At 38.9% G+C, this 14,519-nt stretch overlaps 1 protein-coding gene across 8 annotated transcripts in view; it reads right to left on the bottom strand.

Annotated features, from left to right (window-relative positions):
• Nucleotides 1-14,519, bottom strand: part of TNRC6A (trinucleotide repeat containing 6A) — a 53,178-nt gene that overhangs the window by 6,226 nt on the left and 32,433 nt on the right. For 4 of the 8 annotated variants that reach the window (XM_009320491.1, XM_009320493.1, XM_009320496.1 and 1 more), the window contains 12 exons: nucleotides 10,259-12,847; nucleotides 9,309-9,473; nucleotides 8,954-9,129; nucleotides 8,536-8,616; nucleotides 8,046-8,097; nucleotides 6,502-6,644; nucleotides 5,684-5,821; nucleotides 5,320-5,448; nucleotides 5,132-5,209; nucleotides 4,660-4,870; nucleotides 4,048-4,080; nucleotides 1,224-1,355 (listed from right to left, as the gene is read on the bottom strand). In XM_009320491.1, coding sequence (XP_009318766.1) covers nucleotides 1,224-1,355; nucleotides 4,048-4,080; nucleotides 4,660-4,870; nucleotides 5,132-5,209; nucleotides 5,320-5,448; nucleotides 5,684-5,821; nucleotides 6,502-6,644; nucleotides 8,046-8,097; nucleotides 8,536-8,616; nucleotides 8,954-9,129; nucleotides 9,309-9,473; nucleotides 10,259-12,847 — 3,927 coding nt within the window. The remainder of the gene's footprint in view (nucleotides 1-1,223; nucleotides 1,356-4,047; nucleotides 4,081-4,659; nucleotides 4,871-5,131; nucleotides 5,210-5,319; nucleotides 5,449-5,683; nucleotides 5,822-6,501; nucleotides 6,645-8,045; nucleotides 8,098-8,535; nucleotides 8,617-8,953; nucleotides 9,130-9,308; nucleotides 9,474-10,258; nucleotides 12,848-14,519) is intronic. The other 4 variants (XM_009320494.1, XM_009320495.1, XM_009320498.1 and 1 more) reach the window with 2 other exon arrangements.

Here is a 14,519-nt window from a genome sequence, read left to right as displayed (position 1 = left end):
ATAACAGGGGTAGTGAATATATTCCGTGATGGGAGGGCTTTTGGAAGAAAGATCTACAAAATCTGAAGGATCTTTAGCTACTGCAAAGCTCTGTAAATTCTACTCATATTCCTGGGAGGGGAAAAAAATAAATAAAAATCACTGGAGGCAGAGCAAGGAACAAAAGCCCTGCACACAATCTATTTGGTTCTGTGCAAGTCCTGTAAGGAGAAGTTTAAAAGTTATTACACACAGCAAAGCATCTACAGAGGGAATAACTGACTTTTACTAGTGAGTCAATGCAATATGGAGTTCAAGTAATCAAATTCCTAATCCTATTCAGAAAACATTACCTACAGCTAAAGTAACACCAACGCTTCTGACTGCTGTTCATCTGTAACAATCAGATGAAGTTCAGAAGTGCAGTAGCAGGTTATCTCCACTAGATGCTTAAAGCAGCAAGTCATTTCATAGTAGTGAAACAGCTGACAAACCTAAAAATACCCAAACAATCTGAAGACTGAACAGTAATAGGAGACTGGAGACATTTAATAACTATCTTTAGACACAGAACCTTTGTGCTATAGACTCAAATTTTAACTGGATGAGATTTCAAGCAACTGAAACAGTTGAAGTGTCATATGAATCCTGATTACTGGAATGAAATATGAAGCAACCAAGTCCGCCTCCTCTAAAACTAAGTACAGCAATGGTGCTAGTCTATCCCTTCTAAGCTCTCCCCATTTTTAGAATGCAAACATACACATTCATAACCAAAACCTGCAACTAAAAATGTCAGACATGACCAGAACGCGTGCACACACAATTAAATCCCCATAAATCACCTTAAGGCCAGCAGGGTGGGAGGAAAGAAAGCTAGAAAATCTAAAGCTTTTGGTTTAAACATATATGAAACATTCCAATTCAGATTAAGGTAAAACTAGTAGCAGTAGTCACACTTAAAGAAAAGTCTGGTTAAAAAAGGAATTCTGCACAACATTTCTACTAAACCTCATCACAAGATTACTTCTGTAAGTAAAAACATTCAAGCAAGCTATGGGCTGCTGTACAAGACAAGCAGCAAGTTTGGCACAGACAACACAATACAAACTCTGACAGCTACAAGCAACACAAACAACTAGTTACAACTACAGGCCTAAATATCGCAAACCTGCATTTTATACACAGAATGTGAAAATCTGATGTGTAATATCAAATACTCCTTAATGACACATTTAACATACCATGTTTGCTGGAGTTTTGATCTAACGATGTGTTCACAGAAATGCTGTCTACTGTAGTCCATTTCCTCAATCGAGATTGTGGCTCTTTAATACTGCTCATATCCATGTTTACATTCAAGTTTGAGTTCATTCCTAAAAACATATATAGCTTATGAAATACAGACTAAATGTTTTTCTTCTGCTAATTACCACTATTGTCCTAATAAACATTTAAGAGCATATTACTATGGTTATTTCATGCTTCCAAGTCTCTGCTTTTGAGAAACATTCTAGCATTTAATACAGTGAACTTATTACAGACAGAAGCTAAGCTAAGCAATGCAAAGCACTCTGAAGTTCTCAGCTGATGTCTTCATGCAAAAATGTCAGTGGAAGAAGCCATTGAGGAAGTTAGAGAAACTAAAATGTAGACGTCTAAAAAACGTGGCATTTCTAACACCGGTCTAGCACCAGCACAACAACTGATCTCATCTGTACAAAGTAGAAGCACTGTACTTTGAAGAGCTACGCTCAGTTATAAAAGACACTCTTCTCAGCAGGAGGGTGTGTCTGTACTCATCCCTATTCAGCAGAAGTTACGTACTGGTATCTGCAGTTACAACCTCATTCCCTTTCTTATTTGGGATGTTCAACAGGACACCTCACCAGCTTCTGAACCATGCCAGCACAGATAGATAAGCACTTTGCACAGAACTGCACAAGTAATACTACTCCCTTGCTCGCACTGTATTAAAACCTCAGTAAGAGAAAACAAACAAAACTTGTCTTCGCCTGTTCTAAGCTGTTGTCTGTATTTCAAAATGTTTGTCTGCCAGAGAATCAACACAATGCCAACCCAAATCAATCCAAATACCTGTGAGAACCAGCTACTCCGGGCTTGAACAATATGCCCACGCTTTTGACTTTGGCATGCCTGCTCTCTTTCCAGGTCTGTAGGAATCCTTAATTCACAACCATACCTGGTTACATTTCCAGCCCTTCAGATCTATTTACTTCATTTCTGAAAATAAACCACTACACAACATTTTAACTTAGGGCCAGAGACACACATGGAACTTCTCAAATTTCTAGTAGAAACACCTTCATTCAGCACTGGAAACTAGTGCTTAATTTTGTTCCTGAGTCGATATTCACTGCCATATTGAAGCTGGTTTGTTTTTTCATTTGTTTGTTTTTTTTTCATTTGTTTTTCCTTAAAGGCATGATCAGATGTTGATGTCAGAAACGTAGCCCCTTGAAAAGCCTCAGAGAAAGTGCCTTGTAACAGGACAGCCGAGTTTTAAGAAATATAACAACTATCAATAGCTGAAACAGAAAAAAGCAAAACTCCAATCAATCCAGTTTCTGACACCTCTCCCTCCGGCATTTTGCTGTTGTCAGAGCAATAACCCGTGCACAACAATAACCTTTCTTCTAACTCTGAAGAAGCTTGCAGAAGACAGACCTCTAAAAGAAGGGTTAGAAAGATCACAAGCTGGCAAATAGGCACATCTAGCTGAAAAGGTTAATGCCAGCCCCTTGGCAGGCACAGATCCATGTCTATAGCTCTGTATTTGAAACCTGCGGACTGAGGGATGAACATCAGTCCCTAGACATAATCTAGAATTTAAACAGTCTTCCCAGAAGTACTTTTTCATATCCAACTGTGGAAGATTTTATATTGTTCAGCTATACTCACTATTTGGCAGAAAAAGGTATTTTTAATATTAGAAATACTTAATTCTATAAATGAATCAGGATGTGACTGCAGCACTGATCCACTAGAGAAGGACACCCCCCACCCATCCCCAATCTCTGCTTTTGATGAACAAATACCTAGTGAATCTCGACAAATTCAGTTCCCCAGAATGCAAACAGGACCTCCCTGCTTTCGTTGCTAGGTCTCCTGACACTAACGTTAGAACATGGAGAAAATAACATACCTGCAAGATTTTCCAGAAGACAACTTGGCAAGTTCAGCTGCTTCTCACATGACTATGCTACTATATACTTTGTGCACTTGGAGGATGCTACCAATACTCCTCGACTCAATTTTTCACTATAGGGTGAAGAAACTCCAGCAACCTACTATTTCTACCCTTAAGCTTTTATTTGTGGACTGAGTGTGGCTCAACTTGCTTATATCACTATACAGTACTACTCCAAAGGGATCCCAAAGAATTCTTATGTATACTGCAGCAGATTCCTGAGGGATCTCAAAGCAATCTTACATATACTGCAGGTTCCTGAAATGTGGAACCTGCATAAAAAGCAGCTACTTAACAACAGTATACAACAATTCAACTCAAGAAATGAAACAGAAAGGAACCTAACGTAGGCAGGATACAATTATTCTGGATTAAGTTTGGCGAGAAAGTTAAATATTCCTTTCATTAGACCTAACATAGTGTCTCTAATAGCTAAACAAACTTCATTTTTATGCCTTGCCCTTTGAATCGAAGCAGTAGTTAGATCTTGATGCCAATCATCAGCAGCAACTATTAAGCAGCAGCCTGGACTTAAGACTGGCCACAAGCAAAATTCCAGTGTGCCACATGCAGTGCGACAGCATGGCCTGCACCGACCCACTGGCTCCATAACACTCCACCTAGAAGCACAAGGATTTCAGCAGCAGTCTATTAAACAAACTTTCCTACAAAGGGCAATGAGAATGCAAAGGAAATCAGCCCAACAGAAATGACCAGATTAGAATAACGTAGAAGAAAAGCAAACTGAAGAGGAGGAAAAAAATAGGGATAAAGAACAAGAGGTAAATGGTATACAGTTGTAGTAAGTGTAAGATAGCATTAAAAAGGGACCTAAAGTAAGGAGAAAATATACAAGCCTGGAATTTCTGAAGTAGAAATTGGACAGAAGCCTGGAAATGTAAGGAGAAAGAAACAGGAGATGTTTGTATTTATAAAATGTTCAGACATTTTGCCTGAAATTCTTTAAAAATGCATTCTTTAAAAATGCAGAGCTAAAAGCTTTCTTTCCTGGACAAAACCACTAAAAGGGAAATTAACATTTTGTTCTACCTATGCAGTTCCAGATTCATTGAAAACATTTTTAAAATCCAAAGAAATGAGACCACATCAATGGATTCTACTTCTAAAAGTCCTTTAGCTCCAGGAATCATAACTGCAGAAGGACTTTGTATCATCCTTGGGACCCAGAGGATAAAAAAGAAATAAAGGGGAAGACATTCTTTAAGAATGCAGAGCATTTTGCACTGAAATAGTCACTTCTGGGAATGAGTGCACTTGTGGAAAAAGTTCTTTGGCAAACAAAGATAACTGGGTAAGGCCCACAAAGAATTACTACTTTCATTAAAATCCTAAGTGCTAACACGATTACAATCACTATTGTTTTCAGAGGAGGCAGACAACGTGAAAAGAAAGGCTGTGTGTCACGTAAGCATTAATTGACTGTATGAAATTAGCATGGAGAAACCCACCTATAGGGAAGCTGCTGAATGCATTTATTGGCGATGGCCCTTTTTGTAGCTCAGGAGTAGCGTGGGGTATGACATTCTCAAGGAAAGATTTCATGGTGGGTTGATGGAGTGACTGCTGTTGGGAGGGCGGAGTTTGCTGCTTCATTAACAGGTTTGGATCAAGCTGACGGGACTGTTGCATCATCTGTTGCTGCATACTAAGAGATCGACCCTTAAAAAAACAGAGCAGTTACAATATAAATAGGCAAAAGCTTTTCCACATTTAAAAAAAGATAATGAAACGCATCTTTGTGCTCCGTGCATCTTAGCACAGCAAAACCCCAGCATTAAGCTAAGTCACTCCTTTAAGGCTTGTCAAAAACCCATTCACTCTTGCACACTTTAATACAATTTATAACAAGAAAGGCAGATCAGGACGAAAAACAGTTTTTAAAGATAGTTTGAAAAGTTAATAATAAACGTATTTATTTACCTGCTGCTCCTGCTGTTGACGACCACCAGAAGGCATGCTTCTTTGATTCTGCGCTTTTTGCTGCTGAGCCAACAACCGCTAGGAGACAGTGTTTTGTGGTGTTTTTTTTAAGAACAGTTTATAGCTGACGTTAAGTCTCTACTTAGACTTTCAAACAGAACACAGAGCGACTAGCTTTGTTAGCTTACCTGTAACTGGGAGATCTGAGAAAGCTGGTTTAACTGGGACAGTTGATTCAACATGGCTACCTGTTGTGGGCCAAAAAGTGGGCTCAGGCCACCGTTGTTTGGTGCATACTTCAGTAATGATACTGGAACCTGCAAAATGGACCAGTATGAAGAGTGACTGGCAGTAACGTACAGTTAGTTATATGAGATGTAGAATATTATAACCTCTGGTCAACAGTTGCCTAGTTTCTGAAACATTCATCAAGCCAAGTATGTTTTCAAATATTTACAGAATAAATATCAGCAACACCAATAAACAAAAAAACGATTTTCTGAAGCAGCATTTTGGTAGTTTATACACAGAATGTTTTATGTACTCAATTACCTGAGGGGATAGTAATGGAGGAGGCACTTGAGCACGTGGATTAGGCTGAGATGAATTAAGAGGTTGTGCTGGAGGCTGCTGCATGCTCCTGGGCTGTGCTGCTATATTACCAACACCAAACATACTGGGATTGCCATTCTGGGGAAAGGCAGACAGTTAATGACAATAGTTAGTGACAATAAACCTCTTCTGCTGCTTCTCCCACCCCTATACATTTGAATTAGAAGTTAAACACATATCAATCATATAGGTAGCTAGGATATTATATCAAAAGGTATTAAATGCTGTCAAGTAACATGCCAAGGATATGCACACAGCCTTACCTGTCTAACAGAATTCAAGTTTTGCATACCCAGCCCTGCTAGGGAGCCAAGGGCTTGGTTAGGTAGTGCATTATTTGAAGGGGGAAGCTTCATGTTTTGATTGGACATAAACTGCATGTTTTGGGACTCGTCTGCTACAATGCCATCCTGATCGGACAGACAAACCGATGCGCAACAACCAGCCAGCAAGCAAGCAGAAGGGAGAAACCATTGCCAGGAACAGAAGGGAAGAGTCACATGACAGTCCAGCACCAGCAGGAAATAGGCAGAAAACAAAAGAGATCAGGTTAGTCATTTGCACTGCAAATGGGCTACAGAAAGTGCTTAGTATTATACATCAGTAAGTTAAAAAGAGCAAAACGTATCTCATGGATTAACAAGAAAGCCCTCATTTTCTTCTCCACTAAATGCAGAAAGCTAAGGAGCACACAGATAACTACTTAGAATGCAGAGTCAAAGAAGTTTAGAAGTGCCACCAGTAAGACACCTACTAACCTTATCAAAGTAAGGACCGCGATCCATGGAAGACTCTTTGGAAATCTGAGGACGAGAACCAGGGCCTTTTCCAACCACACGATTGTAATCTCCAACGTTGAGGCCATGCTTATCCATCTCCATCCGCTTATCTTGCAGTAACCCTAAGAAAAGGTGAGAGATGTGACTACAACATTGAGGGATTATTCAGTTTTCCAGATACACTAGAAACCAGTTTATGCTTATGAAGAGCTGAACTAATACTGCTCTCAAGCTAGACACTAATAAAAGAAAACACCAGTTTAGCTCTCTGGGCTTTACTGAAAAGGGAAAGGAAACACTATGAATCAGCGGCTACAGACAACTTAAAACTTGGAATCTACAAAGCGTCAACAGATTTTGCTAGGCTTCACAAAAACATTCTTCTCAGTTCTCTCTTAAAACCAAGAAAGTATAATTCTTTAAACTTGAGTTTCCAGTTGCGAATGCCGCTTTTTTTTTTTTTTTAGTAGCAATACGCATTGTCGTGGCTTTGAAGTAGTACCTTTATCACATCCCCTACATTTGTGTATTGTTTCAGAGGCCCTTTAATTAGATTCAGTTAAGAAAAAAACTATTTGGCTAAAAAAAAAAAAACCTCACAAATTTGAAGTATTTGTGTTTATTAAAAGCAAATTTTAAGTTATCTTTTATCATTAATTCCACTAGGCAAGCTAGAAGATCAAAATACAAGTAGTAGTAAAGGAGTCCATTTAATACTTCACTGCATGCAGTGCAAGAGAATTACTTTCCAAGCAGATGTTTTAAATTCAAATTTAAAAAATTGAAGTCATTTAAATATGAGGCTTGCCATTAATATTAAAATCTAAAATTCAAAGAACAATTTCTTTACACAATAGACTGTGAGCCCAAAAGTGAAAATACTAGCATAAAGAATGCAACTATAATAAAACCTACAATGCTACAAATACTTTTAATTAAATATTTTATTGTTATAATATAGTTATTAATGTATTAAAGAATTATACTATTTTTGATTTGCTAGAGGAATCATAACAGTCAATGGATTCAAATAAAAATAAAACTGCTCACAAGTCATTTTACACTCAGGTTTAAACGTTTCTAAAGTAATTGTTCAGTATTTAGTTCTTAGAACTGAAAACGTGTTTCCAAGAATGAACCACAATGAGCGAGTGTGGTATTCGGAACATTTCTGTTTATATTTAGTGAAGGTGTCCAGAAGGCAATCCAGATACTTATATTACAAGAAACAAACCCACCACACCCTGAAAACATTCTTTCATGTCATATACAGGCTTAACTTGATTTATGGATAATATTACTATAGCAACCAGGTGATTCAGGTGTGTAGCATTACTCACATGCACAAATTTTTTTCTCTACAAGGGTATTCCTTTTCTTCAGGGAAACATATATTTAACTATATATAGCTATAACTATATATATTATATATAGTTTTTAAAAAGTAACTTAAAGAAGGATATAAACTAAAAGAGAGACTGGAAAGGAAAGCAATAAAACCAGCTAGGTTTTCCTATTCTTACCTCCAGACATGTCCATCTTATTGCTCTGTATGGTTTCTTCTGGTGATTCTCTCTGAAGTAATAAAATGAATCATAATTATTTAATAATATTTTTAAAAGCTAAAACAAAGAGATTCACATATACTATTTCAATTCAAACCTGCAAGAAAAAAAAAAAATCAAGACAAATCAGATGCTATGTTAAAGCATTTACTCCATTTAGTTGTTACCCAAGTGAAAACAGGTATCTTCACCAAAACACGTATGTAACATTAAGTGAAGCAACAGACTACTGGATGAATGTAGTGCTTACAGAAACACTTTTCATCAATAAATAGGTCTTTTTGTAATGAGAATGTAAAGAAAAGGGATGGGTGACAGAGAGCAGACAAACAGAAGTAAAAGAAAAATACTATGAAAGTGAACACTAGGCAATTAAGCATTTTAATCTTTGTGCGTTATAACTAGCACTCTAAGAAGGCAGTAAAGCCAGGTAAAGGTAAATACTTACTGAAAAACTGAGATTTGTGAATTGCTTAATGAACGGATTGATCCATGTTTCATCTTGCTTATTTCCACCTTTCATTATTCCCTTAAAAATAGAAAGGAATTCCTGTGATACTCAGAAGATGTTTTTAACACCTACTGCTTAAATTACATCATAAAATGTTATGAAGATTAAAGCTTAATGGTACTCCACTCAGTACAGCAATCTGTTCTGACTTAGCTTTTAGAAATGACAACAGTGCAAAAACCTTGACTCAACCTCCTCTGGGAATTATTTTACAGAATAAGGAAGTAGTAGTGCTCAGGAACCTCACTACTTCTTTTGGGTTTTGGTTTGTTTTGGTTTTTTTTTTTTTTTTTTCTTTTCCATGGCCAACTTGCATTCTTATGTTTGGGCCTGACATCTCGCAAACCAGAATTACCTTTGTGGGCATTTTTTTCATATATGGTGGCCAATTTAAAGATGGGTTAGCTTCTTGTGAAGAACTGCTGTTCCACATTCCAATCTCTACATCCTCTTCTTCCTCCCAGCTGGTCTGACGACTGCCTGTCAATGGCATATCATCTCCACACCAACTATCTTGCATAGATTTAGGCCCTGCTTGTGGAAAACACCCAGCACGTTAACATTTCAGTAGCAACTGACTGCCCTTAACACAGAAGTTAGCTTTATGTTTACTTCAAGATAAAAAAAACCCTCAAAAATACAAAGCTTCTAGAGAAGTATTTCACCTTCCTCAAATACCTTTATTCAAAGATGACGCAGAAAGCACTCACCAGGTTTATTTGAAGCCTGTTGACCAAGAGAAGCGTTTCCCCAGCCAGAGGTGCCTGCTGCATCGCTGATGGGTTCTCCCCAGCTAGTACCAGTATCCATGGGTTTACCCCACGCTGAAGTTCCATTATCTACAGTAGTGGCTGGAGTAGAAGGCTCTCCCCAACCTTTTTAAAGCAGTACGAGTTATTGGCATGTTTTTAAACAGGATTTAAAAAGCTATCTAAAGAGAATCAAGTGTTTTGCCTTTGCTAGACCCATAACAAACAATAAAAAGCATATTAGCACACATTTACATTTTCTATGAAGCCAATTATTACAACTGTAAGCTGTTTCAATAAAAAAAATAAATCACAAAAATACAAGTATCACATGTAGAGAATGACATTTTGATAATAGAAATTTCTAAGATATTAAGTTCCTAAAAGCTGCTTATTATATTTAAGCTACTCCTCTTCACAGCTGAAAAAGAAACAGAGCACAAAATACTTCAAAAACACCACACAAGCTCATCTGCAAGTATCATTATTCACTGCTCCGAAAACTACAAGATCAGAAAGTCTGATCTTGAGTCCATATAAAACCATCACCCTTCATCCTGCGCTGTAGCAGCTCAACAGTTTTAACTGTTGTAGAATCAAATGAAGAGAAACTTTTATTCCTCAAATACTATTTTAAATATTTTCTGTGTTCCCACACCCCAGAATTCAAGTAGAGCTGTCTAGTCTTTATTAGTCAAGCGATTTAAAACTAGAACAGATCTTCCAATCTGTATAAAAGTATCAAACATCTATGAGCATTGCTGTTACTTTTTTTTTATAAATAAAAACGCTACTTCATTGGCACCTTCCCCTTTCCACTTTGAAACTAAAATATTGTTAAATGAAGCAAGAACAAAAGAGTTGTTTTACAATTAACAGAAAACACAAATTTGCATAAAACCAAGTCTTACCAGAACCCGAACTGCTCTCCTTGCTAGACATGGCACTTGAAGACAGTAGCTGCTGATGTACCTGTGCTTGCTGGTCGGAACTGCTGCTACTGTTTGGGACATTTTTATTCCACATATTCACATTTTTGTAGTTGTATTTGCTTGGATCACCCCAAGCAGAAGTTCCATCATCAATTTCCATTTTACGGCGTATTGATTCAGGGGATGGCTCCTCCCAGCCAGTGGGTTCTTCTTCCTTTGCTGGTGCCGGCATCGGTCCACCCAGCCAGCCTGACCCTGGGGGTTTGTTTGTGGCAGACGGTGCTCCCCAAGAGCCAACATCTTGTTTGTTCCATTCTGGAGAGTTGATTGGCTTTGACGAATCCCCCCAGCCTTGAGGCTGATTGGATTTAGGAGGGTCTCCCCAGCCCTGGTTCTGATTAGACTTTGCAGGCTCATCCCATCCTGAAGAATTATTTGGGTTTGTATTATTACCTCCCCAAGTAACAGAATTTGATTTACCTGGCTCATTCCAACCAGATACTGATCTGTCACTGTCACTACCTCCTGAACTGGATTTCTTAGCCTCACCCCAATGGTTACTTCTTGAATTTTCGCCCCAGCTGTCACCAGCAGAAACTGCCCAACCCTGGCTGGCCTTTTGTCCATCTACCCATCCCTGTTTGATCTTCTGTGCGTCATTCCAAGAAGACTTTTCCTCTTTGCCACTTCCCCATGATTGATTGCTCTTGACCATTACTGTAGCAGCAGAATCTTCTTCCCACCCCCCTTGGCTGTTTGACCCTTTGGAGTCTCCCCACCTTGTAGCAGACTTTGGATCTCCCCACCCTGATACAGATGAGGTATCATTATTATTAGGGCTAGGTCTATCCACACACCCCCCTGAGCTGGAAGTCTGTGTCACAGAGCCTCCCCAGGCCTCTGTCCCATTGTCAGTTTTTCTTTCACCCCTTGGTGATGTTTCGGTATCCCAGGCAGTGTTCTGTTTGATTGGAGTCTGTCCCCAACCAGAGTTGGAAAGGACACGTGGATCTAAGTCAGTTCTGTTCACTATACTTTGGAGTAACGCATGCTGGTCAACTTTCCTTCTCTCTCGATTCTGTCCTTCTGTAGTTACTCTGTCTTCATGGCATCCAGTGCTCTCCGAACTACCTTCACTGTCCACCGTACCTGTTTTGGCCCATGCGCTGTTCTGCTCAGTTATCTGAGAAGCAGCAGAACTCTGGCTGTTAAGGTCATCTTCCTCAGTAGATTTCCATCCATTTGTAAACTTCCTGCTGTTTCCATTCACACTTTCATTGGAATGCTGATTACTAGGCAGTTTACTCCATTCCCCATTTGAAATGTTAGTGCCGGTTTTTTGTGCAGGGTTGCCCCATCCTCTTCTACTCCCGCCAGCACTTGCACCATTTCCACTTCCCCATGGCATATTCTGGGAGTTGACTGTCCCTGCTTCCCATACCCCTCCTCCTTTATTCCCGTTGATTTGAAAGTTAGTGCTGCCAGGCCCGCTAATGCCTGGCTGCATTAGAGTTGCATTCACAGTGTCACCATTAGCTTGGCTGTTTGGGCCTGAACATTTGTCTCCAGAGTAATTAGAACCATAGGCACCCCACGTAGTACCGTAAGATCCACCATTTTTCGTCTCACCGTTGCTAAGATGAGAAATGGAAGTGCCATTTGTAACTGGAGAGGCCTGAATCTGAGAATGATTCATTGTGCTCACACGCCAGGCCCCATGCCCTGTATTATTAGGCAGTTCATTAATCTGCACTGAACCAGCAGAGTTTGGTAAACTAGAGGTCATAAAGTTAGTAGTGTTATTTGGTCCATTCATTTCAGTGTTAAGGTTTTGAGGTTGCCCACTGAATGAAACCTTCCTTGTACCATTTACTTCAGAATCACAATTTTCCTGAACGCTTCCCCAGGAACCGTGGGCTGAACCACCCACTTTAGAGTTAATACTCTGACTATTAGATATCTGACCTATGGTACTGCACTGAATATTTGTGCCAGGATTACCACTCCCTACAGACCCTTTCAGGGCATGTCCATTGTTCTCCAATACAGGCCAGGCACCATGGTTGCCATTTGAATTCAAAGTGCTTGGATTTAACCCTCCATTTGATGAAGAGTTTATGGTGCCCCAAGCATTCATTCTATTGTTGCTACTTTCAGATTTGCTGTCAGGAGCATCCACAGAAACTTGACATGTGCTTATTATGGTTCCATGGGATAAACCCCACGGCCCATTAATACTTCCATTGCCCACATTATTGCTGTTGCTACCAACCACAAACTTATTTTGAGAACCATGTCCAATGCCATTTCGAATGCCATCATTTTCACCACCTGTGCTCCCTGAAGCCATTATAACGAGGTTTCTCTCTGACCCAGAGCTAGAGGCAGAGTCAGTGTCCATACATTCTGATGTCAGCTCTGGGTCACTGCCAGTGATTGATGGCCATGCTTCTTTGTCAGAGCCGTCTACAATAACTTTATCCCAGTTTGTGCTGGAGTCACTATTTGAAGAGACTGGTCCCCAGTGAGAATTTTCATAATGGGATCCTAGACCACTGTGGTTCAGATCTAAAGAGAAGAAGGAAAGTCCAAGAACATTATTATAAACTTAGTATTACTACTTCATTACACAGAAGAGGGAAAAAACCCAAAACATAAAAAGATACTAAGCCAAGGATTATTTTGCTTAACACTACAGTCACTGAAGATGACAGAGAAAGCTTTCGAGTACAGCTGTTCAGAACACTGCCACACGCATAACCTAGAACCCTTCCCACCAGCATGCAAAATGGCACCTCACAAAAAGCACAAAGAAGCACTTCTAAAGGTACAGTTCTTTTTTCCAGAGAAACAGTTTTTTAAAAAATACTCTATATCAACATATACAAAGTATCTTGTAAGAACATATACATATTAAAAACTAAAATACTATATAGAATCAAAGACATTCTGAAAGGCAGAAATCTAAACAGGATATTAAACTGACCTAGTAGAACTAATTGCTATGTGACAATAGCTAGAGAAACACACACCTTCCCACCCCCATTAAAAGACATTCTATAAGATTTCTTAAGTACAAGTTATTTAAGATACTTTATTGTGTACAACAACAATCGGACACAAAGAACACAAGACCAATCTAAAGTACTGCTGCTGCAGAAGTACAGATTAAATGCAGTACCTGAACTGATACTTCTCATTTTCATTTATATAAAGAACTACTGTTTCTTTTTCAATAAGCAAGCTGATCAAGTCTGGGAATCAAGACGACATACATCCTCATTAACTCAAAAACTTGTCATGGTTAAATACACGCACCATGGAGTATTTGCTATAAAATAGGTGATATCAATTTTCATCTCATATGTCTAAAGCTTTACTGCAGCGACACCCCCCCAACTGTTAAATCAAAACAGTCAGACAGGTGCACCAGCAGATGAAACTATGAAAGTGTGAAGCATGTGAAAAATAGTAATGGAGTTGGCAACAGAACACAAGTGCATAATGTCAGTGAAGTTTTTTTACTTAGTATTTGCCTGAACTGAAAAAAAAACACCCAAACATACTAGTGTATGCTCAGTTGCTGTATACGTAGCAAACTATGCTTCTCTGCCCATTAAAACATTCAGGTTTTTAAAAAAAGAAACTATCAACTTGTTAGTGTTGTCCCCTTTTTCGCCTTTACTTAGAATATTCAAAATGTATGTACCTAAAGATAAGAGAAAAAAAGTTTTATAGCTCCTGCTCACTCTTAATGGATTTTTACAGCACATGCCTTATGTCTGACTAGAAAAAGGTACAGTTGCTTTGCTTGAATACCTTCATGAAATTGTACCTGCTCATGTTAACAGACAGGGCTAATAGTAACAAAATGCTACAATTATCAATCCTTATTCTTCTCAAAAGCTATTTCAAGAACATTTAGGGACTGGCTGCTTTAAAAATGTAACACTAATTTACAAGCCTCTTGTGTTTCCAAGAAATACATGTTAATTGTGAAGTCTGAAAGGAAGCTGCCAGTCTCACCAGCTTCTCCCTTCTCCTACAAGGAGTGCCAATTCTGCACCAGCACCGAAGCACCAAACTCTGATGCCCACCAACCCCTACCTATAGCTCAGTAACAAGTGAGTGAGTTGCAACCCCTCTATTAAAAAAGTGTTGGTCAACATTGCCACCTACTTAGAGGTCAAAACGTATACAAGATAGAGCTTTTGGCAATAGCTCAGCTCTCAAATGCAGG

The sequence above is a fragment of the Pygoscelis adeliae genome, unplaced genomic scaffold (genome assembly GCF_000699105.1).
Source record: "Pygoscelis adeliae isolate BGI_AS28 unplaced genomic scaffold, ASM69910v1 Scaffold173, whole genome shotgun sequence".
In the NCBI taxonomy this organism is placed as follows: domain Eukaryota; kingdom Metazoa; phylum Chordata; class Aves; order Sphenisciformes; family Spheniscidae; genus Pygoscelis; species Pygoscelis adeliae.
Note: the sequence above shows the minus strand (reverse complement) of the source record. Positions and strands in the feature narration are given on the sequence as shown.